Source organism: Epinephelus fuscoguttatus, linkage group LG17 (assembly GCF_011397635.1).
Source record: "Epinephelus fuscoguttatus linkage group LG17, E.fuscoguttatus.final_Chr_v1".
Classification (NCBI taxonomy): domain Eukaryota; kingdom Metazoa; phylum Chordata; class Actinopteri; order Perciformes; family Serranidae; genus Epinephelus; species Epinephelus fuscoguttatus.
In genome coordinates this window covers 4,088,328-4,114,579 of record NC_064768.1, presented here as the reverse complement: position 1 = coordinate 4,114,579, position 26,252 = coordinate 4,088,328, and the positions used below count along the sequence as shown (strand labels likewise).

The 26,252-nt window shown below is 40.9% G+C and overlaps 1 protein-coding gene and 1 long non-coding RNA gene across 3 annotated transcripts; one reads left to right on the top strand and one right to left on the bottom strand.

Annotated features, from left to right (window-relative positions):
* Window positions 1-3,012: 3,012 nt before the first annotated feature.
* On the bottom strand, window positions 3,013-6,619 carry LOC125904342 (uncharacterized). Of its 2 annotated transcripts, none has more exons than XR_007451432.1 (4): window positions 6,469-6,619; window positions 5,281-5,355; window positions 4,403-4,529; window positions 3,013-3,709 (listed from the first exon to the last, which is right to left on the bottom strand). It is a non-coding gene; the product is annotated as an uncharacterized LOC125904342 (long non-coding RNA). The 2 variants fall into 2 exon arrangements; XR_007451433.1 differs by lacking the exon at window positions 6,469-6,619 and adding an exon at window positions 6,359-6,420.
* An 808-nt stretch (window positions 6,620-7,427) lies between these two features.
* LOC125905180 (bromodomain-containing protein DDB_G0280777-like) lies at window positions 7,428-8,852 on the top strand. Its single transcript, XM_049603072.1, has 3 exons — window positions 7,428-7,921; window positions 7,985-8,420; window positions 8,512-8,852. The coding sequence occupies exons 1-3, from the start codon at window positions 7,445-7,447 to the stop codon at window positions 8,850-8,852; spliced, it is 1,254 nt and encodes a 417-aa protein (XP_049459029.1). The 5' UTR covers window positions 7,428-7,444.
* Window positions 8,853-26,252: the final 17,400 nt, after the last annotated feature.

The following is a 26,252-nucleotide window of genomic DNA, read 5'->3' as shown; positions in this document are numbered from 1 at the left end:
CCAGAAGAGCTGAGGATTTTTAATTTGCAAATGCTCTAAACTAAGAGACAAGCCACGATCAAATCTTCTTTTACAGAATCGTAGCTTTTTATGCAACTGACAATGTTTATATTCCATTTTAAGAGCTGCTTTCTGTGAAGGAATTTTGTTTTTAAGAAATCTCTTCTCAGCGGCTTTTAGATTTTTCCATAAATTGTCCAATTCAGCATTCCATTTCTTCTTCTACAGGTGTTAACCCTGGAAGAATTTTGTATGAGAACCGTATCCATCTCTCTATATAGCAAATCACAGAACCGTCTATATAATCTGTCAATATTATCCTGGGATTTTTGATAGGATAAGAGATCATCTATCACCCGTTTCAAAGCCAAACAACACAAATCAGAGGACAGAAAAGTTGGAGGAAAATTCCTAGGTCTTTTACATTGGGCCGCCTCTAAACGAGGGGTGGGCTTGTCAAAAGAATAACTGGCGTTAGCTGAAAATTTTAACGAAAGCAAAGAGTGATCTGGCAAACTACATTTATCACCAATCAAACCTGTACAATCAAGTAGGGTTGGGTACCGAAACTCGGTACTTTTTGTACTTGGTACCGATTCACGTCGGGACTACCGAGTACCGATTCACTTAAAATGAAACTGTGCCAAATTTCGGTACCTGAGGTGGAGGCAGAGCGAGAGCGCATGACTCGCACCTCACACTCAGCAACAATGTTCTCAATAAAATGTTGAAACTGAGAAGTTTAGACTATGGGCCCGAATGACGCCTAGTGCGTCCAAATTCACACCCGTTCTTCTCTGTGGATTTTCTCCGCGACCGTGCGTCATAGCGAGAAGCCACGCATATCAGCGAAAACAGCAGAATTGTAGCTTTCTGACAAGGCCAAGCACTAATCCAATTTTTTCACAGCGAAAAATTACAATAAAATGATGTATAACAGAGCTTTCATACAGCTTTGCACACACATTACTCTTGTATGGAAAGCCAAAAGAGTCACAATTCGCCACTAATCCAACGCGTCTGATCCTTAAGACGCCGTAAAAAACGCCCGTTTTTTTAATAAGACGCCGTAAAAAACGCCCGTTTTAAACAAAAAACGGCCGTTTTAAACAAGCAAGACGCGTGTTTTTTACGGCGTTTTACCAGATGTTAATGAGCTCTGCCCTCTGATAAACACAGCCAATAAGTTTAATGTTTCTGAAGCCAATCAGCAGAGAGCACAGCGAGGCCAAAACAATGGATCCAAGAGACTTGCCTGCTCTTCTGTGTTATCGTAGCCTATACTGTGTTGCTAGAGGAAATGACTAAAATTCAGAGGATTAAAATATCGATCTGCACGAATTAAGTATAATCACCGTGGCTGAATACGCTGTGCTGAAAACATGTGGGTAGTATATAAAATAAACAAACAAAACCTTGATCATCGTATTCTGTGAGTCAACCACAGCACTCGAGAGACGTCGGCTTGCTCCGTCTATCACCAACATAGCCCATACAGTCTATGGTTTAGCGGCCACATCTGATCTGCCAACAGATCGTGCTCATAAGGTGATGTTACGTATTTTAACCACAGGGTGGCAGTAGTGGTTAAAACAACTGTTTTAGCTCAGCTCAGCAAATGTGGATTTTTCCAGCTGTACCGACATGGTTTTCCTGTTTCTCAGTGCAGGATTATGGGGCAGGCTATCAACAGTTCAGTCAATTCTGGATTTTCCTGTACAGCAGGGATTTTGTTGTTGCAATGACATCACCAGAATCATTAATGCAGCACACAAAAGATGGACAAAAAAGACACCAGTGAAAAACAGAAATTTAGACACAAGAATTTGTTGTTTGTTCCAGACAGTCTCTCATTGTCCATGTCTATTATGCCCTCCCTCTGTGGGAAGCTGAAGGGGTCTTAGTATTGAATTAAAATTTTGTGAAGCACTTTGAATTTAATTTCTGTGAAAGGTGCTATACAAATAAATGTAATATATTACATTTATATATTATAGTAGTACACGTTGCTGAGTCCTCTTCACAGGTCACCCCAGAGCTGCTCTATCCTCTGTTTGTGTGTTCCTTCCACAGAGAGCACTCTGTGAAAGCCTCTGAAGATGTTCATCATGAGGCAGACAGCGTTTTATATATATATATATATATATTTATTATTATTATTATTATTATTATTATTATTATATTTGTTAGATCATAACCTCAAGATCAATAGGCTACCTTGCTAAATGGGTCACCTAACTGAAAAATTATGAATGATTTCTTTGATTGCTTCTGTCTGATATATCATATATAAACTTTTTTTCCTGAAATGTGCAGATATTTATTTATAAACTGATGTCAATATGGCTCGAAAAAAACCTAGGCTATAGCCTACATAGTCTGCTGAAATCGGCATAATTCCCTATGGGAGTGGACATACACAATCCGTGTATCATTCACTCTAAAAACTGCTGGGTCAATAATCACCCAAATTGGGTGATTTCAGTGACCCAATGGGTAGTCACTATATCACCTACTAGGCATTGGGTCAAAAGGACCCAATGCCTTTGGGTCACAAATTTGACCCAACATACTGGGTCAACTTATTTTACCCAAAAATGGGTCACTTTGAGCCAGTAGTGTGGGTCACTTTTTACCCTTTGTTGGGTTAATATTATTTATTGTTATCTATGGAATTTTTACCCAATGCTGGGCATTTCTTACCCAGCATTGGATTAATTTGACCATTTGTTGGGTTAATATTATTTATTGTTATTTATGGAATTTTTACCCAGCATTGGTTTAATTTTACCCTTTTGCTGGGTTGTTATTTAGTTGTTAATTAAATTCTTTACCTTAACTTCATGCTTTTTCTAGGCTTTTCTTATTCAGTTCTAAATAAATAAACAAACATAAAACACAGAAACTGCTTATTTGCATCAGATATATTTGCAAATAAAACAGTACAGTAGAAGTATGAAAGAGTCATTAGTATGAAGCAATCAAATCAAGAAAATTGATTACACCCCCAAGTACAGACTGAAGTAACATCACAACACTCATTTCACCACTCATCAATAACACTCATTTCCTCAGAATTCTGACATCTCAAATATGTACTGCAAACATTTCATACATAGAATACATAGATAAGGGGGAAATGATGTATTTACAAGGTTTATAAAATAGAAATAGATCACTGTATGTTTTTTTTTTTTCTTGAGACATACACAAACATGATGATAATGTTATTATTGGTAGATTTGGCAACTTCCTCCCAGCAAAATCCCTGGAAAACATTTACTTGTTTGTTAAATTCAAATTCATTCAAATGTCAAAAGTTGATGTTAAGATGGCGAAGATTGCAGATAGAGAAGAAGCTGAGATTGTGTTCATAAAAGTAATGCAATCATTTTGTTACTGTTTCTCTAATTAAATATTTCCTTGCAAAAACAAAAATACACACCATGCTTCACATATGATTATTCAGTTTTTTAAAATTCATACACACTATATGAATATATCTCTTATCATACATTAATACACAGTTCTTGTTAGTGGCAATATCTCCTTTTGTTCACAGTTTCACATCTTTGAAGTGAGAAATGAAATGAAAAAAAAAAAAAAACACACAAAACTGTAACATTATACTTCCTGCAGCAACTAAGATGAAGGGTTCAGCTCTTGTTTTCCCCACTTCACGGAGATACTCTGGCATGTTGGTTCTTACCTGCGAACAAAATAACAGTTTCCAGTCAAGAGGGAGGAACCTTCATAATTTTAATGAAATAAATGACACGAACTATGCAAGTCTGGTCTCTCCTCCTCTGTGTTGCTAACCCTCCTCTCGGTCATGTGCTAAATGCACATGACCGAGAGGAGGGTTTTACAAAGAAGCTGGTGAGAAAAATCACAATTACTCCGGATCTTTTTATTGAAGGTAAAAATGTAGCATAGCCACCGGAAAAATCCTGCTTAGTTCCTCTTTATGTCAAATGAGGGAATTTTAATACCCCTCACAGGGCGACAGAATCAGTTATTTTGACATGGACTACATAGGGAAAGTAAAATATTGCCTTCAAGTATCCCTTTCATTTTACGAACACTTCAATATTTATAATAATTCAAATGCAATGCTATAGCACTTTTCATGACACCCAAAGCACCTGAGCCTTCTCATTCACACGTGGAGAAGCAGTGATCAAACAGTGCCAGTGTCCTCTCTGTACACACAAACACACCCCAATGGTGGTCACCTACCATATAAGGTGCCACCTCAGCCCATTGGGAGCAATTCAGGGTTCAGTATCTTGCCCAAGGTCACTTTGAAAAGGACATAGGAGCCAGGATTTGAACCATCAACCCTTTGGTTATTTGATAACTGCTCTACCTTCTGAGCCACAGTTGCCCCTTTTATACTTACAGGTTTCTTATCATGAAGTAGGCTTTTGCCTCATCCAAAGTGGGACGGGTGCTGTTCTTTGCCACCTTGTAGCTGGATCCAGGGAGAAGATAGGGAAGGATCTGCAGGGCCACATCTCCCTTCATGTCTGAAAGGCAAAGGCATGGTTCTAGTGATATTCATTAAAAAAATGTTTACAAATACTTTTATTTGTTTCACTGAAAGCACGCCATGCTGCTGTATCGCTCCATAGGATGTTCATTTTTACATCACTGATCAACATTTCCTTTTTTGACTACAAAGGATTTCCATCAGGAAAACATGACATGTTTAAGACATCACAAGACAGCACCCATATCGAACCCTCCCCTTAAAGAAGCTGCATGTAAGAAATGTAAAGCAAGTAATCAAAAAAATCACTCAATATGTCAGCAGAGACTAAGGAACCATGTTAATTACAGATACTAATCTCACTGCAACAATAGTACAGCCAGAATATTTGCATTTAACCCTAACCCCGCCTGCAAATCATGTTTATGTTTTGATTTTGTGTTTTGGCCTGTTCCTCCTTGTAGTTACTGTGAGAGCAATAAAACAGAGTAAAAAGCCAAATATTCAGTCAACAACCTGCTCAAACTACAGAAATGTGAATACAAAGGAGATATTTTACTATAACAAATGTAGATGTTCTGCTGCTTCATTCCTCTCACTGCAGGTAGTAACTAATGCAATCTAACATGTTTTACCAGAGGCATGATCATCTTTACTTTGAGACTGACTGTGTGAGTGAGCAGAGCAGAGGATAGCATGTATCTGGCAACCTCAACTCTGATGGAAATTGAAAAAAAATAACACACATTTTTTATGAATTTGTGAGGAAAAAGACAGGTTTACTATACCTTCAAATGTCGGGATAAGTAAGTAAGTTCCTCACGGTTCCATGAGTGTCTTTTTCACATACTCAGCCATGGAGTCTGAAATGACAGCAATCAGTTATCAACATTACATTGACATTTATATCTCCATAAATGTTCAGATGAAACATTTAGTTCGGTTTTCAACATACATACATACAAGTCTTAAAAAACACCAAAGAAAATTAGGCTGAACGTGCAAAATGTAATTTTCTGCCACTTCTGCAGCTAGCAGTCAGACCAAAACGGTGCTGGATTACGTCATGAAGTAGCGTGGGCTCATGGGAGCTGTAGTCGTTTAATAACTTACAGATCCAATGTTCCTCACTCTTTTTACGAAATAAACCGACCTTTGCCGTTTCTTTAGGAACAGCGTGCTTCAGCAGAGAAAATAGCTCTCTTTATTAACGAGTGTTTCACAGTTATTTACACTGTATTCAGATTGTACTACTTACTTTAGCTTACGTTAGCGGTTAGCAACCCGCTAGCTATTTTAGCGAACTGCTAATTACTTAGCTTTACAGTTAATGACAGCTGCCCCCTCTCTGTTGCTGTCTCTGGCTCAGAACGTCTTATGATAAGCTGTACCCCTGCCTCTTTTACTAATGCAGTTCATAGGATCAGCTCAGCATCACAGAAAGCTATTGCTACATGCTGTGGTTAGCCAGCCTCCGCTCCACACTGGCTTAACCGGCAGTTAAACCTAGCAACTCACTTGCTAAAAACTGTAAAAGGATACGTCGCACGTCCATTAACTTAATGAACTATTGCCTGCCGAGGCTGAGGCTGGCCGGGAAGCTCCATACCAAAGACACAGTCAGCCTCCAGTTTAAACTCAGTTTACAATGTACGTTAACCTGACAAGCCTACAGTATCAGTAGTGCTAGCTACATAGCCAGAAGGCTAAACTAGCTTGCTAACAGACAACAGCTAATGTAAGCAACACAGAGGAAGCCGTGCTATCGTGAATAATTGGAACAGCTGTAGAACTTTAATCAATCAATCAATCAATCAATCAATTTTATTTATAAAGCCCAATATCACAAATCACAATTTGCCTCACAGGGCTTTACAGCATACGACATCCCTCTGTCCTTAAGACCCTCACAGCGGATAAGGAAAAACTCCCCCAAAAAAACCCTTTAAGGAGGAAAAAAAAAAAACGGTAGAAACCTCAGGAAGAGCAACTGAGGAGGGATCCCTCTTCCAGGACGGACAGACGTGCAATAGATGTCGTACAGAACAGATCAGCATAACAAATTAACAGTAATCCATATGACACAATGAGAGAGAGAGAGAGAGAGAGAGAGAGAGAGAGAGAGAGAGAGAGAGATTCCATGAGCATGAAGATGAGCATGAAGATGAGCTCCTGAATATTTTTGCTTTTTTGGATGTTTTAAAGTGAGATAAACTACTATTCTTCTAAGAGCTGGAAGAAAACAGAAGAGAAAACCGTTGTTTTTAAAAAAAATCTACCAAGAAGGAAAAAAAAAAAACAGCAAAAACCTCAGAAAACAGTGATAGACTGGAAAACAACGGAACCAACTGCCAAACTGACAGTTAGCCTAACTGTCCAACCAGCAACAAAAAAAAGGTCAAGCAAAGAGGAGGAAAACAGCTGAAGATGCAAGTGAGTGAAACCATCAGAAAGAAAATATAACATTTAAAAAGAGGAAACAAAAAATTGCTGAACACTAAATAAACTTAAGCTAGCATAACACAGCTAGCTGTAAACAAGACCCTTAGCAACTGTTGCCAAGGAATTTAAATAGCAGCAGTTCAACAGCAGCAGAGCCTGATGGAGTCCACCAAAGGCTGCACAGAGGTTGTTCCTCTCCTCTATCCTCCTGATGTAACCAATGAGACTGCCAGGAAGACATTTAAACAAAAACTGCTAAAAGAAAGACCAGAAACCCTGTTTTCTGATCTTTACAAGACCGGGGAGGTCAGCAACCTGATCCTCTTCACAGACCAGCCGCTAGCATGGCACTCTGCCATCAGTGCCCACTACCCCTCTGTCAAAAAGAGGGATCTGTAACGGCTGGAAAATAAAAATAAAAGAAGCAGAGGATTCAGATACTTTCATGATGACAGTAAACTTATACAAGAATGGGACTATCATAGTGCAGGGAACCTCAAACTGTTTGAGATGGACTTCCTCCTTATAAAGGAAAGAGCCCAGCAGGAGAGATCTAGCTCCACTGACAGTTCCCAGGTCCCAGCTCCCAGCTGCCTAACTACTGAGCAGCCCCCTGAAGAGAAGGAGCCCACCAGCCCAGAGCAGGTCCAGGACCCCCAGCTGAACCGCACCATCACCGAACTGAAGGTGAAATTCACAGAGCTGGAGAGAGAACTTGTACAACTGAGAGAGCTGATCAGCCAACAGCCATGCCAGCCCACCACAGCTCAGCCTGATCCCTGTACCATCAGCACAGAGCTGGGCATGCTGAGGCAGGACAGGGACAGCTGCAGGAGAGAGCTGAGCCTGCTCAGGACTGAGATCAGAGAGCTGCATCAGGACAGAGAGCAGCGTCTAGCAGCACTGACAGCTCTGACAGAGGAGGTGGAGGAGCTCAGAGGAGAGAGAGAGGAGCACAGGAGAGAACTTACCTCTCTCTCAAAGGAGGTGAAGGAGCTCAGAGGAGAGAGAGAAGAGCACAGGAGAGAACTTACCTCTCTGTCAAAAGAGGTGGAGGAGCTCAGAGGAGAGAGAGAGGAGCACAGCAGAGCACTCACCACTCTGTCAGAACAGCCTCAGGAGAGAGGTGGAGCTACACAGGACCTGGATGAAAAACTAGACCACAACCAGGACCCTGTGAGCAGCCAGGACCCACCAATCCAAGAACCTACCCCCACTCCCAGCTCCACATCCAGCCCACAGACCAGCACCTCCCCTCATTCCACCAGACCAGCACAACAGAGAGAGAAGACAGACATTGTCCTCCTCATCGACTCCAATGGAAAATTCCTAAATGAAAAGAAACTTTTCCCCACCCACAACGTGGCTAAAATCTGGTGTCCAAACACCCACCATGCCATAGACCTGCTGTCAGAGGAGCGGCTTGGATCTCCGAGTCACATCATCATCCACACTGGCACCAATGATCTGGAGCCAGCAGGAGAGGGTGTCAGAGTCACTCAAGAGAGTGACAGAGAAAGCCTCCACCACCTTCCCCAACAGCAGAGTGGTCATATCCACTCTGCTCCCAAGGAAAGACTTCCACCCTGACACCATCCACAGGATCAACAGCAGCCTGTCCAGAGACTGTGCACGGAGACCCAATGTCCACCTAGCCCACCACCCCACCCTGGACATCAGCTGTCTCTACGACCACGTCCATCTGTTTAAAAGCACAGTCCCCATCTTCGCCCAAACACTGAAAAGCGTCGCTCTCAACAGAGACCAATCCACGGCCCGCAGAAAGAGCACATCAGCCCACAACCCCACAGAACACCAAGACATCCTCAACCAACATCCAGACCAACACAATGGAGACAAGACCACCTCAGCCCCACCCACATCATGTCCAAATCAGACCCCACAAAGGCAACCATGATCCCCCTCAAGCCAGACCACAGTCACTCCTGTCCCTAGGGGCCCCACCCCAACCACAGCGACAAGAGCCACACCCTGGCCCACTGAGTTATGCCCAGGTGGTCCGGAGAGCAGCAGAACCAACCTTAACCACCCCACACAATGAACTGAGGGACATTCAGCAGATGCTCAGCCTGCTTTGCTCTCATCTGATTGGACAGGTACCACAATAGACACTGTATGAATTATTATTAGAGTATTTCTTGTGCTCATACAGTTTAAAAAAAAAAAAAAAGGACATTTACACTGTACATAAGTATTGATTATTTAATATACCAGTTATTGATTTGTTACCTTTTATAATATGTCATGTAGATACTCTTAAATTATTTTCTTTGACTTAGTAGTTTATCTCATTTTGATCACCAAATGCAGCCTTTTGAGTTTTAAATGAAATCTAAATCTTTTGTCATCTCTTGTTTGAATGTTCAGGGTCTGAGATCTTCTGCTCTTGGCCTTAAGAACAGGACCTCAGACTTTATTAGAGAGTTAGAAAATGCAGATGTGTTTATATTGCAAGAGACTTGGTGTAGAGGAGATGTCTCCACTGGTTGTCCCTCAGGCTACATAGAGATAATGTCCCCGTCCACCAAACTAAAGGGAGTAACACAAGGAAGGGATTCAGGGGGAATGCTGATCTGGTATAAGGCAAACCTTGTACAATACATTTGAATTAATCAAAAAAGGAGAATTTTCAATTTGGCTCAAAATCAAAAAAGACCTTATCACCACAGATAAAGATGTATTCCTGTGTGCAGCATATATCCCCCCATCACAATCCCCTTATTTTAATGAAGACAGTTTCTCCATTCTCGAAGATGAGATTAGTTACTTCCAGGCCCAGGGAAGTGTACTGATCTGTGGAGACCTGAATGCCAGGACTGGTACAGAACCAGACTTTATCAGCACACAGAGAGACAAACATATACCTGGTCAAGTCAGCATCCCCCTCCCTTCACACCCCGCAGAAACAACTTTGACAAAACTGTCAATAAAAGTGGGCAGCAACTGTTGCAGTTCTGCCGAACATTGGGTCTGTACATGGTTAACGGTCGGCTTCGAGGGACTCATTCGGTCTTTACACTCATAGCTCTCCTCTTGGCAACAGCACAGTAGACTATGGCATCACCGACCTAGACCCCTTCTACCTGAGAGCATTTACAGTCAGCCCCTTAACCCCCTTATCAGACCATAGTAAAATCACACTCTACATTAAAACGACAGCAAACGACCCTCACACAGTAGAACCCTGCAATCTGACCTACAGAAAACAACCTTATAAATGGACAAACAAAAGCAAAGACGAATACCAGACAGCAATCAAAAATCCAGTCTTTCAATCCCATTTAGACTGTTTTCTTTCCACCTCGTATCCCCTCAATCAGGACGGCCTCAGACAGGCTGTACAGGACATCTACAACATATTTGACCATGTGGCAGACTTGTCCAGTCTGAAAAAGCGCCAGCACCACAGACCAAAAGACCCGACCAATGACGAGTGGTTTGACACAGAATGCAGACAACTGAGAAAAACTCTCAGAAATGTGTCAAATCAAAAACACAGACAACCTGACAACCCTGAGCTCTGCCTCCAGTACTGGGAAACACTGAGAGTATACAGAAAAACACTCAGAACTAAAAAAGAACAGCATGTGAGGCATCAGTTACAAATAATTGAAGAGTCCATTGACTCTAGTGACTTCTGGAAGAAATGGCACTCTTTCAGCAAACCACAAAAAGAAGAATTGGCTATTCAAAATGGTGACATCTGGAAAAATCACTTTGAAAGTCTGTATACTGCTGTTCCCTGAATTCGGCCCAAAACAATCTCCTCAACAAATTACAAATTTTAGAATCAGTCATTAAAGACAACCAGAACCCCCTAGACTACCAAATTACTGAAGCAGAGCTGCTGGCTAAAATCCAGGCACTGCAGCCAAAGAAAGCCAGCGGTCCTGATGGCATTTTAAATGAAATGCTAAAATTTGATGACCATAAATTTAACATTGCCATATTAAAATTATTTAACCTTATTCTGGGTGTCGGACATTTCCTGACCTCTGGAGTGAAGGAATCATCACACAATCTTTAAAAGTGGAAACAAATTCGACCCAAACAATTACCGAGGCATCTGTGTCAGCAGCAATCTGGGGAAGTTGTTCTGCAGTATCCTAAACAGCCGACTGCAAGACTTCCTCAGAGAACATGATGTCCTGAGCAAGAGCCAGATAGGATTCACACCCAAACATAGAACAACAGACCATATCTACACCCTTCACACCCTCATTAATAAAGACGTCCACCAAAACAAGAGGAAAATCTTCTCTTGTTTTGTAGACTTCAAAAAAGCATTCGACTCAATTTGGCATGATGGACTGTTCTTAAAATTAATTGAGAAGGGTGTAGGGGGGAAGGTCTATGACATCATCAAAACCATGTACAGTCATATGAAATGTGCTGTTAAAATTAACAACATGGAAACAGATTTCTTCCCCCAGAGTAGAGGAGTAAAACAGGGCTGCAGTCTCAGTCCCACCCTCTTCAACATTTATATCGATGAATTGGCCAAATCACTAGAACTATCTGACATCCCTGGTCTCACTCTGTCTGACACACAGGTTAAATGCCTACTGTTTGCAGATGATCTCATATTGCTGGCTCCATCAAATGAAGCACTACAACAGCAACTGGATCACCTGCAAACCTTCTGTCAGACCTGGGCCCTGACAGTTAATCTGGACAAAACCAAAATTATGATATTCCAGAAACGACCCAGGGGTCAGGAAAACCAAACCAGGTTTTTCCTGGGCTCTCATGAGGTGGAGCACACACACGACTACACATACTTAGGACTACACATCACGTCCACGGGAAACTTTAACCTGGCTATTGATGATCTCAGAGAGAGGGGAAGAAGGGCTTTCTATGCTATAAAGAAATCTTCAAACATTAATATACCCATTAGAATCTGGCTCAAAATATTCAAATCTATAATTGAACCAATTATTCTGTATGGTAGTGAGGTGTGGGTCCTCTTGCAAATCAAGATTTTGAAAAATGGGACAAACACCCCATCGAAATCCTGCATACAGAGATTTGCAAGAGCATCCTGAGAGTGCACAGGAACACCCCCAACAACGGGTGCCGAGCTGAGCTAGGCCAATTCCCCTTTTAATTAGAATTCAAAAAAGAGCCATCAAATTTTATAAACACCTTAAAACAAGTGACCCCAACTCCTACCACTACAAAGCTCTGCAATGCCAAGAGGAGAACATGGAGAAGAGCCCCCTCAGCCAGCTGGTCCTGAGGCTCAGCTCCTCTAACAACACAAGACCTCAGCACAGCCCTCACACAATCTGGACCCACCAAATTATAGAGAAACAAAAAGAACATTACATTAACTATTGGACATCGACCACAAAACCGCAAAGCAAACTTCAGTGTTATTTGGCTCTAAATAGACAGTACACGGTGGCAGAATATCTGAGCACCGTGACTGATGAGAAACTGAGGAAGACTTTGACCATGTACAGACTCAGTGACCACAGCTTGGCCATAGAGATGGCAGACACAGGCAGACCTGGCTGCCCAGAGAGGACAGGTTGTGTGAGCTCTGTCCACACAGACAAGTGGAGACAGAGACACACTTCCTGTTGCACTGCAGCAAATATGAACACATCAGAGCCGACTTCCTCTCAAAAATAAAACATAAAGTCACTGACTTTGATTCTCTGCCTGATCAAACTAAAATGCAACACATCCTTGGAGAGAACAGAGTCAGCAGCTTAGCAGCAGCAACATATGTCAGGTTATGCCACAGCCTGAGGGACAACCATCACAACACCTGACACACCTGTCTATATTTACAGTCCTTGTAACTCACCATCTACATTTTTCTTTATTCATTTTTTTCCCTATATTATATATTGGTGTATTGTATTGTAGATTGGTGTATTTTGTATTATATAACATATATTTAATCTTTTTTTTATAGTTTTCTGACTTACTTTTATTATTGTACTTTATTTGTAAATTTTTAATGTCTTTGGCAATATTGTTAATCTACAGTCATGCCAATAAAGATTATTGAATTGAAGTGAATTGAATTGAGAGAGAGAGAGAGAGAGAGAGAGAGAGAGAGAGAGAGAGAGAATTCCACAGGAGAGGAGCCTGATAGCTGAAGGCTCTGGCTCCTGATCTACTTTTGGAGACTTTAGGGACCACGAGTAACCCTGCATTCTCAGAGCGCAGTGTTCTGGTGGGATAATATGGTACTATGAGCTCTCTAAGATATGATGGAGCTTGACCATTTAGAGCTTTATAAGTTAACAGTAGGATTTTAAATTCAATTCTGGATTTTACAGGGAGCCAGTGCAGAGAAGCTAAAACAGGAGAGATATGATCGCGTTTCTTAGTTCCTGTTAGTACACGTGCTGCTGCATTCTGAATTAGCTGGAGAGTTTTTAAGGACTTACTAGAGCTACCTGATAATAGAGAGTTACAATAATCCAGCCTTGAGGTAACAAAAGCGTGGACCAATTTTTCTGCATCTTTTCGGGTCAGGATAGGCCTAATTTTCGCAATATTACGCAGATGAAAAAATGCAGTCCGTGAGGTTTGTTTTAAATGAGAATTAAAAGACAAATCTTGATCAAATGTTACTCCGAGGTTTCTTACGGTAGTGGCAGGGGCCAGAGCAATGCCATCTAGAGAAACTATGTCATCAGATAAAGAGTCTCTGAGTTGTTTGGGGCCAAGAACAATAACTTCAGTTTTGTCTGAATTTAACATCAGGAAATTGGTGCTCATCCAAGTTTTTATGTCTTTAAGGCAATTATGGAGTTTAGTTAATTGATTGCTTTCTTCTGGCTTTATTGATAAATACAACTGAGTATCATCCGCATAACAATGGAAATTTATAGAGTGATTTCTAATGATGTTACCTAAAGGAAGCGTATATAGAGTAAACAGGATTGGTCTGAGCACAGAACCTTGCGGAACTCCAAAACAAACTTTAGTACGTAAGGATGGTTATGGTATGGATGTTTTATTTTTATTTTAATATGAAATATAGCCACTTGCTTCCAAGATCCGAAGACTGTGTCTTGCCTCTGCCAGCAATATACTGCAGCGGGAAAAATGACCCAACATATGGGTCTTCATTCCCACTGCTGCGTCTTGTCGCTGCCTGCAATGTGTACCCATAGATTGGGTAATTTTTCCCGCTGCTGTGCATTGCAGGCAGGGGCAAGACACAGCAGCGGGAAAAGTGACCCATATATTGGGTCAACACAGCAGCGGGAAAAATTACCCATTAGATGGGTATGATGCGGGGGGAATGGGAATTCGTTCTTTCTATTTTTAATTGGCAATCAAAAATGAAAAAAATAAAAAAGTGACAGATTTTGTTTTTCGTTTTATAATCTAACACGAAAAATGAAAAAAATGCCTGGTTTTTAATATTTCAATTTCAGGCTCAGATCAAAAATACGAAATGGAAAAACGAGCCACATGACTGAATCTGATTTTAATATTTAATTGGTTGGGTTTACATGACCACCGGAGATGGCTCTGTGCGCAGCAGTTGAAGCATCTGGACACTGATGTCAAGAGTCGATGTCGCTGTTCACTGGATTTTTATTTTTGCTGGGTCAGTTTATTATCAACTCCAGGTGTTTTACACTTGTTCTACCTGGAGATGACATTTAGTTATGATGTAGTTATTACCGGGCTGGGACAGCAGCATAGGTTAGGCTATACGTTATAAATCAATAATCAATAAGGGTTACTATATGGCACTTTATATCCAACACAATCATGATAGTCTGTCCTCAGCCTACAAAACAAAGTTTGAGAAATGTCTGCATGGAGCACACCTGTTTACAAGTAGTGCAGCTGACAGCTCGTGACAGTTTCCTCATCGCTGTACCTGAGCCACCATCCGATCCTCCCTCCCTCACGTCCCGAGGAGTCTCGTGAACATATTCTATATTCTCTGATTTTTCTCTTTTCATTTGTAGCCGGCGGTCAGTAGGACACTGACCGCTGCATATAGGCTAAACGGTAGTTACAGACCCCTGTGTCCAGCTGTGCCTGTCTTTACAAACATAGGAGTCAAACTCACAAGGAGCTGCATACAAAAACTCTTCAAGGTCTCCTGGAGCCCAGAAGGGACAAACAAAAGGGAGCAGGAGGAAGCCACAATGTACTAGTGGGAATGGTGGCTCATGGCCATTCAAGGTTGGTACACAGTACTCATGAGTACATTTTTTAAAATATATTTAATTTAGCATTTGTTTATTTAAAAAAAAATGTACAGTATTCATAAGTAACTGCACAAGTTATATTTATGTCCCTGTCACTATATCTCCACGAAACACATGTTATTGTAATTCTCTTTACAATTTATATGACAGAAATTTGTGTACAGGGCACATTATTATGGGGTGTTGGTAAAAGTATATGTATCTTTAAGTTGTTTTTTTTACAATATTTTTTAATAGCTTTTTCAAAAATTAAACAATGACAAGGCATTTTAAAAAGTAACTGTACTGAAAACACTTCTGATTCTGTTAACAGAGGAGGAGGTGGACATTTCATTTGAGGACATCCTGGCCTTCACCACAGGGGCGGACGCCATCCCCCCCCCTGGGCTTTCAGAGGCCATGCTCAATTGAATTCTACGACCAGGAGCCAGGAATTCGCCGGATCCCATTCTCCTCGACCTGTGCAATGACACTGGCGATTCCAGGAGGGGTCCAGGAGGAGGACTCTTTCAAAGACTTAATGTCTTTGGCAATTAGGGGTTCCCTGGGCTTTGGGAAAGTTTAGGTTTGGGATGTTTTGTATATAGTTTATGTGTTTTTGTTATGTTTTATGCGAGTGGTTCAAGATGAAGAAAGACCCTGAACATAAAGAAATCTGGACATTTATACCTTAGGAAAAGCTCACCCCTTGGGTGTGTTTACATCTTCTGTTTGCTGTGGGGTCAGCCCTCTCCTCAGGAAATCTTTTCATCTTTCACAGGTATTGGCACCAGCATCCTAGAGTGTGAATTGAGGGGTCCAGACGGCACAATTTAAAATATAAAGGGGTTTGAATATTGATGAGAAAGTGAGAGGTTGGGTGTCTCAGTAACTTGGAATGCAAAGGAGTTTTGTAATTTACAGTTACATTTAAAAGTCTGGTATGTTGGTGAGAAAGTGGGAGGTTGGGTAAAATACAAAGAGGTTGAAATTACAATAGCAAGGTTAGACATTAAAATACACAAATGGGCAGCAAACAAAAGGCGATTTGATATCTTGGGAAGAGTAGGGTGTGGAGGCATCTCAAGTGATTAAAACAAAGGAATATTCAAATTTACCACTACACAAGCCTATTTGTTAAGTTATTTTGTGAAGATTTTGGACTGCCACAGTCACCCAAAGTTGTAGTTATACAACAAGTGCTATAAAGTCCAGTGAATGTCTTCAAGGAAGCAGATGTTGAGAATTTGGAGACTGTTTGACCTCTTGACATTTTGAGAATGTTTGTTTTTTTTTTTTTTTTTAAATTACTGGTTATTGTATCTTATTATCATGAATGAACAAAACAAACGGCGTATGCGCAAATAGTGCATCACGTGACGTCGAGGTGGGGTCCCCGAAGAAGAAGAAGAGTTTCATTTGCCAGCAGAATAAGGACGGTTTTTTTAAATTCTCGATACACAACACATCAGTGGCCCAGAAGTAACACAATGGCAGCTAGGATGTTCATATCCCGGTGCAAAAGGACACTAAACGACTGCGCAAGGCTGCTGGAAACTGGTGATCCTGATCCCGCTGTGGCTCAGTCAGCAATTAGGAAGTAAGGGTCCCGGCTAACATTGCTAGCTGACGCTAAACAGAAGTGCGATTTGTGTGCCTTACATCATTGATAATTTCTGTAGTGTAGGCGGAAGAACGAAGGAAGATCCGAGTCTTAACAAGAGCCGTTTATGTTGTTTTATGTTGTCGTTAAATCTAGCATAAAGGGAGGTTAATATACTTTCCCTAACGTTACTAACTTCTACCTTGTAGTAAATAGCGTATCTTTGCCCTGTCGTTTGTGGTAGCCATCTTGGATCGTGTCCAACTCAAAGTTTGGGTGCCATCTAGTGGTATAAAGTAGTAACAGCATGAAGAGATGATCGAGGAAAACAACACGTTCCCTCTGGTCACAAATGGTGTTGTTAAAACCTACAGTATATTTATTCACGCATGTATATGTGCGCAGTGAACTCTGGGTTGATAACTTATTAGTTGAGACGACTGTGCTGGCTGTGTGATTGTGTGATTGCCCTCCTGCAACCGTTTGATGTCACCACCCCTAAACCATGAAAAACTTATCAATTTTGGGTAACAAGAATGACAGTAATTATTCAAATTAAAACACCAAGACTGTTGGTGTTGGTGTCACATTTATGTAGTAGATGGCAGCTCAAATGCAATGAGGCCCACAAGCCTTATTTTGTTGTTGTTGTTGTTGTTGTTGTTGTTATTATTATTTTTCACTGAGGTTGCATGGACGTTGTACGAGCTCTCCCATATCACGTTGACTAGTTCTGCTTCAGCTACAAATTTCACACAACTATTTACCTGCAGGCTGGAAACCATGGAGAGGAGCCTTGAGTGGGCACGGAACAGGCTGATTGATGCTCCTACAGCAGATGGCCTCATTCAGGATCTCCGTGAATACATTGCTGAAGCACAGAGATCTTTGGCCTCCACATCGTCAGAACAAGGTGGGGACAGCATGTAGCAACTACCAAGTATTATTCATCATGCAAGGATAGCCTCTCAAAGTTATTGTTCGTTGTTGTTTATTCTTTATTAGCTGTTATTTGAGAGAAGCAATTTTTAAAACTGAATCTGAATCATTGATGAGAGTTGAAGTGGAAAGAATCAGTAATACATCAACTGATCACAATTTGGTGGAGCCGACTACAACCCAGTCATCTGTCATCTGAAATTTCAGCCCAACTACACACTGCTTTTTGGAGTAAAACAAAGATGTTGGAAAGATTTTAACTAACTACATGCAATGGCATAAACCTTATAATCTAATCCAATTTTTTTCCTTTTGATTTTGCTGCAGGTGATTCAGGCTACCAGGCTCCACTTATTTTGACGGGTGGCCGCGGTCCCCCTCAATATGAGATGTCAAGAGAACAGCTCAAATTTCTGAGGACCTGTGGCTTTACAGCATCACAGATGGCACAGATCTTGAAAGTCTCTGTGTCCACAGTGCGATGACGTCTCAGGTATGAAGCAGTCTTTCAATGTTGTTGGTGGTATGCTGCCAAGAATTCTTCTGGGTGGGGTTTTGGAGGCAACAATGCAGTGTGTGAAGTAAATCTAAATACAGTACGTCTAATCTATGTGTTAATCTTTCAGAAAGTTCGATTTGAAAAGGGCGGGAACATATGCCACCATCTCAGATGAGGAACTCGATGGTGTCATCAGGGAGACAGTGGCTGGAAATCAGCAGATTGGCCCAGAGTCTGTGAGGGCACAGTTGCGGGCCCAGCAAATCTACGTGCAGCGCCGCAGAGTGAGGGAAAGCATGCTGCGAATAGACCCCGGGGCCGCTGCAGCAAGGGCAATGTCTCAGAGAATGCGCAGGAGAGCATACAGGGTGGCCGGACCAAACTCCCTGTGGCACCTGGACGGGAACCACAAATTAATAAGGTAGATAGGTAGATAGATATAATAGGTAGCCCACCAGACTTTGGAGTATGTTGTCAAGACACAATTGATTTTTATGCACGTGCTTAACATCAACGTCAGTTAATGTGATATACAACCTCTCTTATACTTTCTCATTATTTGTGTTCCAGGTGGAGGATTGTCATCCATGGAGGTATAGATGGTTTTAGCCGCCTCATCGTCTTCCTCAAGGCCTCCGACAACAACAGGAGCGCCACTGTGATGGACAGCTTCCTAGGCGCCGTGTCCAAATACGGCGTGCCATCAAGGGTCCGAACTGACCACGGGGGAGAAAATAACGCTGTCTGCATAATGATGAACATCTTCATAGGCTTTCACAGTGGTAGTGCTCTCCGTGGAAGGAGCACCCACAATCAGAGGATAGAGCGGCTGTGGGGTGACCTGTGGAGAGGACTCAGCAACGTGTACTATGACCTCTTCAGCTTCCTGGAGAGCGAGGGTATAATAGACATAGACAACGAGAGACACATGTTTGCTCTCCACTATGTGTACCTCCCAAGATTGAACAGGGACCTCGCAAGCTTCGTGGACCAGTGGAACAACCATGGGTTGAGGACAGAGCAGCACGCTACTCATCTGCAGATCTTCGTTCAAGGTTGCCTGGAACGGCAGGGCCAGACCACTACTGCCATGCAGAGTGTGTATGGAGAAGGACAAGAGGGACCTGCTGAAGGACAAGGAACTGGTGCCGGGAGGTTGGACTGGCCAGAGAGAGTCACCGTTCCTCCAAACCAGTTCATTTTGACCGATGCACACCTTCAGGAACTCAGCACCAGATGGGATCCACTTGCGGGGCGTAGAACAGATCTAGGATTAGAAACACTCCGTGCCGTCGTGTCATTCGTAGACTCGTTTAGAATATAGCCTGACTGCTTATGGACAGACAGACAAACAAACATACATTCATTCATTCATTCATTCATTCATTCAACTCACCATCTATATGTAATACATATATATATATATATATATATATATATATATATATATATACAGTACAGGCCAAAAGTTTGGACACACCTTCTCATTCAATGCGTTTTCTTTATTTTCATGACTATTTACATTGTAGATTCTCACTGAAGGCATCAAAACTATGAATGAACACATGTGGAGTTATGTACTTAACAAAAAAAGGTGAAATAACTGAAAACATGTTTTATATTCTAGTTTCTTCAAAATAGCCACCCTTTGCTCTGATTACTGCTTTGCACACTCTTGGCATTCTCTCCATGAGCTTCAAGAGGTAGTCACCTGAAATGGTTTTCCAACAGTCTTGAAGGAGTTCCCAGAGGTGTTTAGCACTTGTTGGCCCCTTTGCCTTCACTCTGCGGTCCAGCTCACCCCAAACCATCTCGATTGGGTTCAGGTCCGGTGACTGTGGAGGCCAGGTCATCTGCCGCAGCACTCCATCACTCTCCTTCTTGGTCAAATAGCCCTTACACAGCCTGGAGGTGTGTTTGGGGTCATTGTCCTGTTGAAAAATAAATGATCGTCCAACTAAACGCAAACCGGATGGGATGGCATGTCGCTGCAGGATGCTGTGGTAGCCATGCTGGTTCAGTGTGCCTTCAATTTTGAATAAATCCCCAACAGTGTCACCAGCAAAACACCCCCACACCATCACACCTCCTCCTCCATGCTTCACAGTGGGAACCAGGCATGTGGAATCCATCCGTTCACCTTTTCTCGTCTCACAAAGACACGGCGGTTGGAACCAAAGATCTCAAATTTGGACTCATCAGACCAAAGCACAGATTTCCACTGGTCTAATGTCCATTCCTTGTGTTTCTTGGCCCAAACAAATCTCTTCTGCTTGTTGCCTCTCCTTAGCAGTGGTTTCCTAGCAGCTATTTGACCATGAAGGCCTGATTCGCGCAGTCTCCTCTTAACAGTTGTTCTAGAGATGGGTCTGCTGCTAGAACTCTGTGTGGCATTCATCTGGTCTCTGGTCTGAGCTGCTGTTAACTTGCGATTTCTGAGGCTGGTGACTGATGAACTTCCTCAGAAGCAGAGGTGACTCTTGGTCTTCCTTTCCTGGTCGGTCCTCATGTGTGCCAGTTTAGTTGGAGCGCTTGATGGTTTTTGCGACTCCACTTGGGGACACATTTAAAGTTTTTGCAATTTTCCGGACTGACTGACCTTCATTTCTTAAAGTAATGATGGCCACTCGTTTTCTTTAGTTAGCTGATTGGTTCTTGCCATAATATGAATTTTAACAGTTGTCCAATAGGGCTGTCGGCTGTGTATTAACCTGACTTCTGCACAACACAACTGATGGTCCCAACCCCATTGATAAAGCAAGAAATTCCACTAATTAACCCTGATAAGGCACACCTGTGAAGTGGAAACCATTTCAGGTGACTACCTCTTGAAGCTCATGGAGAGAATGCCAAGAGTGTGCAAAGCAGTAATCAGAGCAAAGGGTGGCTATGTTGAAGAAACTAGAATATAAAACATGTTTTCAGTTATTTCACCTTTTTTTGTTAAGTACATAACTCCACATGTGTTCATTCATAGTTTTGATGCCTTCAGTGAGAATCTACAATGTAAATAGTCATGAAAATAAAGAAAACGCATTGAATGAGAAGGTGTGTCCAAACTTTTGGCCTGTACTGTATATATATATTAAAGGTACTTTATTTGTCACATATACAGCTAGTACAGCAAAATTCTTCCTCTGCATTTAGGCTGAGGAGTATGGAGGACCAAAAATGACATAATACTTAAATAAATAAATGTATAAATAAATAATTAAATACACGAGTAAATGAAAAACCAAGGGCATTTTGGTAATAAAAAAGGCTATTTCTGCATTTTTCCATTTATTTATTTATATATATATATATATTTATTTATTTATTCTTTTATTTCTACATTTATTTATTTCCACATTTATTTATTTATTTATTTATTTCCACATTTATTCATTTATTTATTTCCACATTTATTCATTTATTTATTTCCACATTTATTTATTTATTTCTACATTTATTTATTTCTGTGTCAGTGTCACACAGAAATGTAAATATGCAAATTGACCTGTGGCTAAACCACGCCCTCAAATGCCATGAGCCAATCACAGTGCGCATAGCAAGTCCAACACACTGGGTCATTCTCTGCATGCATGTCCATTGAAATGCATGGCAGTTCATTCGTTTTGATGTGTTTTTTCCTAACATTTTAAGTTTAAAATAGTCAAACAGTGTGCCTGGGGTGCCACAGGTCAATTTGCATATTTACATTTCTGTGCGACACTGACACAGAAATAAATAAATGTAGAAATAAATGAATAAATGTAGAAATAAAAGAATAAATAAATATATATATGTATATATATATATAAATAAATAAATGGAAAAATGCAGAAATAGCCTTTTTTATTACCAAAATGCCCTTGGTTTTTCATTTACTCGTGTATTTAATTATTTATTTATACATTTAATTATTTATGTATTTATTTATACTTATGTCATTTTTGGTCCTCCATAGAGGAGCAGTGCGTCTTACACAGAAACACCTCACACTACGATGGCCACTACCGCCACTGTAAATAGGTTGTTTTACTTTACTTTATCTCTGTTATTGTTTATAGTGCTTAATTTAGATTGTAGCTATATTGTATTTATTTTCAATGGGAGAGGGAGAAACAGTGTTTTCATTGACAATAAAACAAATTCTTGTGTCTAAATTTCTGTTTTTCACTGGTGTCTTTTTTGTCCATCTTCTGTGTGCTGCATTAATGATTCTGGTGATGTCATTGCAACAACAAAATCCCTGCTGTACAGGAAAATCCAGAATTGACTGAACTGTTGATAGCCTGCCCCATAATCCTGCATTGAGAAACAGGAAAACCATGTCGGCACAGCTGGAAAAATCAACATTTGCTGAGCTGAGCTAAAACAGTTGTTTTAACCACTACTGCCACCCTGTGGTTAAAATACGTAACATCACCTTATGAGCACGATCTGTTGGTAGATCAGATGTGGCCGCTAAACCATAGACTGTATGGGCTAAACCTGCAATTATTACATTAGAGACGGTGCTACTGATTACTGGTGGACATGGAAGAAAGTGTAACGATTAGCATCTCAAAATAAATGTTTTAGCAAGAGATTGGGGGGGGGGGGGGGGTATGTTGGTGATAGACGGAGCAAGCCGACGTCTCTCGAGTGCTGTGGTTGACTCACAGAATACGATGATCAAGGTTTTGTTTGTTTATTTTATATACTACCCACGTTTTCAGCACAGCGTATTCAGCCACGGTGATTATACTTAATTCGTGCAGATCGATATTTTAATCCTCTGAATTTTAGTCATTTCCTCTAGCAACACAGTATAGGCTACGATAACACAGAAGAGCAGGCAAGTCTCTTGGATCCATTGTTTTGGCCTCGCTGTGCTCTCTGCTGATTGGCTTCAGAAACATTAAACTTATTGGCTGTGTTTATCAGAGGGCAGAGCTCATTAACATCTGGTAAAACGCCGTAAAAAAACACACGTCTTGCTTGTTTAAAACGGCCGTTTTTTGTTTAAAACGGGCGTTTTTTACGGCGTCTTATTAAAAAAACGGGCGTTTTTTACGGCGTCTTAAGGATCAGATGCGTTGGATTAGTGGCGAATTGTGACTCGTTTGGCTTTCCATAGACAGCAGACCGGGGGAGAAAAAAAAGACATTTCTTTGCTCTGTGCTTTCAGAAAATAACCAGGGTTAGGGGAAGAAAGACCAACGGTCTGTACAGCAGTTCCACCGTGTTTGCCAGGGCATACCAGGCTGTGTGATTATGCACAAAGATTGGTTTAACGCATTGGAGCAATTTCATACAATTTCAGACATTTAACATGATAAACTAATTTCAATTCAACATGGTCATTTGCTTAGAGCATTCAGCTGAAGCATAATGGGTGTTATTTGTCATTAAGATTAAGTATTTGCTTGTTTTGTGGTTAATTATGCACATGATCCATTTGACTCCATCATGCGTCCCTGCAGACATGGGCAAAAGGGTCAATGTGCAGCCTCCGTTTACTTTGCGTCCATCTCGTTCATTCAAACTTTGTAAACACGGTTGGCATGTTCTGCCATCATAACTTGGCTCTCAGAACTCACCAGATTGATGCCTTTAAATCAAATATATACAAAATACAAAAACAAAGCACGCCCCGGACCCCCCTAGAAGGTTTGGACCCCCCACCATAGTCTCCAAAAATCCTGTGGGAAACACTGCACAGATCAATCGTCCAACAAACAAGCACACAAAACAAATTTACAAAATAAAAACACACAACAAATTCAACATCCTCCCAAAAACACAAACTGCATTCAATCCTTAATTCTCACAATTGACTCATTCATACTGTCCTATAGCATGCTTTTTTGCCACTCCTTTCTTATTTTCCTTTTTCTTTATTCTTTCTAAATTTATGCTACCTTATGAGGTGTAAAATATTCAAGGAGAGGCTGCATCAAAACATCGTTTGTCAACTTTTATGTTTATCGAGTGGGAACTTACAATTGAATTTTTTATTCTACACCTCCAGTTCCCTGAACTGACCTGAAACTCACCTAGTGGTATCCCAGGATTTTAGGCCCATCTAAAATCGCCTCCTTGAGGGCTTTTGTCCTAATCTGCGGCTTTTTCTCTTTACTTCTCTATTATCTCTTTACTTTTCCTTTTGTCTTCTCTATTTCCTTTATCTTTACCTTTAACCTTATCTCTTTTACCTTATCTCTTTTTTCCATATGTCCAATTTCCCTTGGGCCCAGGGTTGTTACTGTCCTTTTTTGTTTTTAGCCAAATTCCGACTATTTTTCAAAGCCAACTTTCACACAGTGACTAATATACACGTCTTACCGTTAAGAAGATATGGGCCCAACCTTCATTAACCTCGCATGGTGTTATTTAGCTCACCTTATCGTTACTAATTAGGCATTCTACATTTCTTTTACTTCAACCTTTATTTTCTTTACTTCTTTAACTTCAACTTTTATTCTTTTTCTCTTCCTTTAACTTCAACTTTTACTTTAACTTATTATTTTCTTCTCTAATATACTCCTCCCGTTGCGTTATAGGCCGACACAATGCAACAAACCTAAATTTAGAACGGAGAACCACTCCAGACATCAACACATCATGGCACACACACACAAATGATTCTTTACGGTGCGACCAAACAGCAAACACACAACAGCCCCGAAAGAGCGGATGAGCAAATCAGCACTCAACCACATGAGAAATGCTCACCGTATGTGTTGACCTGGTGCGGGAGCAGATGCACTGAAGCTGTAAGTGACGCCGCAGATCACAACACGTCCGGAGTTCGTGACACCAAAATTGTTCATTCTTCTTCTCATCCTGTTTGTGACGCCAAAATTGTTGTTTATTAAATAGCGATGATGTGAAGGTGATGAAGGAGACTCCGCTGACACCATCTTGCTTGTATACAGAAAAGGTTTATTACAAGAAGTACAGCATCAAATCAAGCATCTAGATTGCCTGAGAGAGTGTTCGAAGCCAATATGAACTGCTCTGAATATCAGCTCCAAATACCATGCTTATATAGGGCGGTTGTTTTGATGAACTTTGAGACAAAATGTGACAAGTGACAGGAATCCAACCTTTCATCTTACTTATCTATCCTTGACCTGGGCCATAATAAAGTCTCGACCTGGGCCCCTAACTGATCATAACAAACCCTGTCATCACATAACATGTGGCACGTCAGATACTATCAACAATCAACAACAATCACAAAAACGCTCTGCATTTTTTGAAGGACTGATATGTTTTGTTTGTTTGTTTGTTTGTTTGTTTGTTTGATTTTCTCTCGAAATCCCAACACAGGCATTTCAATTTTCAATTTTCAGTTTTATTTATGAAGCCCAATATCACAAATCACAATTTGCCTCAGAGGGCTTTACAACATATGACATCTGTCTGTACTTTGGACCCTCACAGGAAATAAGGAAAAACTCCAGGGAGGGATCCCTCTTCCAGGACGGACAGACATGCAATAGATGTCATACAGAACAGATCAACATAATAAATTTACAGTATTCCATATGACAGAGATGAGATGAGAGAGATGCAGGACAGACAGTAATACAACATTAATTTAAGTAATAATATTATAATAGTAATTACGGCTGATGTGGTACAATATGTTGTAAGTATATGTAAATATATGATAGTATATGTATGTGAAAATAATAATCATATGTGTATAGTAACAGTAGAAGTATGACTAATAATAACAGCAGCACTAGGAGGCATCAGGCAGGACCACGGCAGCAGCACAACCAAGAGTTAGTGACATGCAGCAACAGGACATGAATATACATTGTTAAAAATTACAAGGATTTCACAATATTTAACAGTATTATTTTACAGTTAAATGTTGTAATCAAAAGCCCCTGTGATATCACAAAAATACCTGTAAGAACTACTGTAACATTGGACTATTATTTCACAGTAAAATACTGAAATCAAAATGCTCGGTAATATCACAACATATTACTGTAAAATTTGAATTGTGCAGCATGGACTTCTGGGAACTCACATTAACGTAAGGCGCCATCTAACCTCGCGCTGCAGAAGAACTGGACCACCACTGGAAAA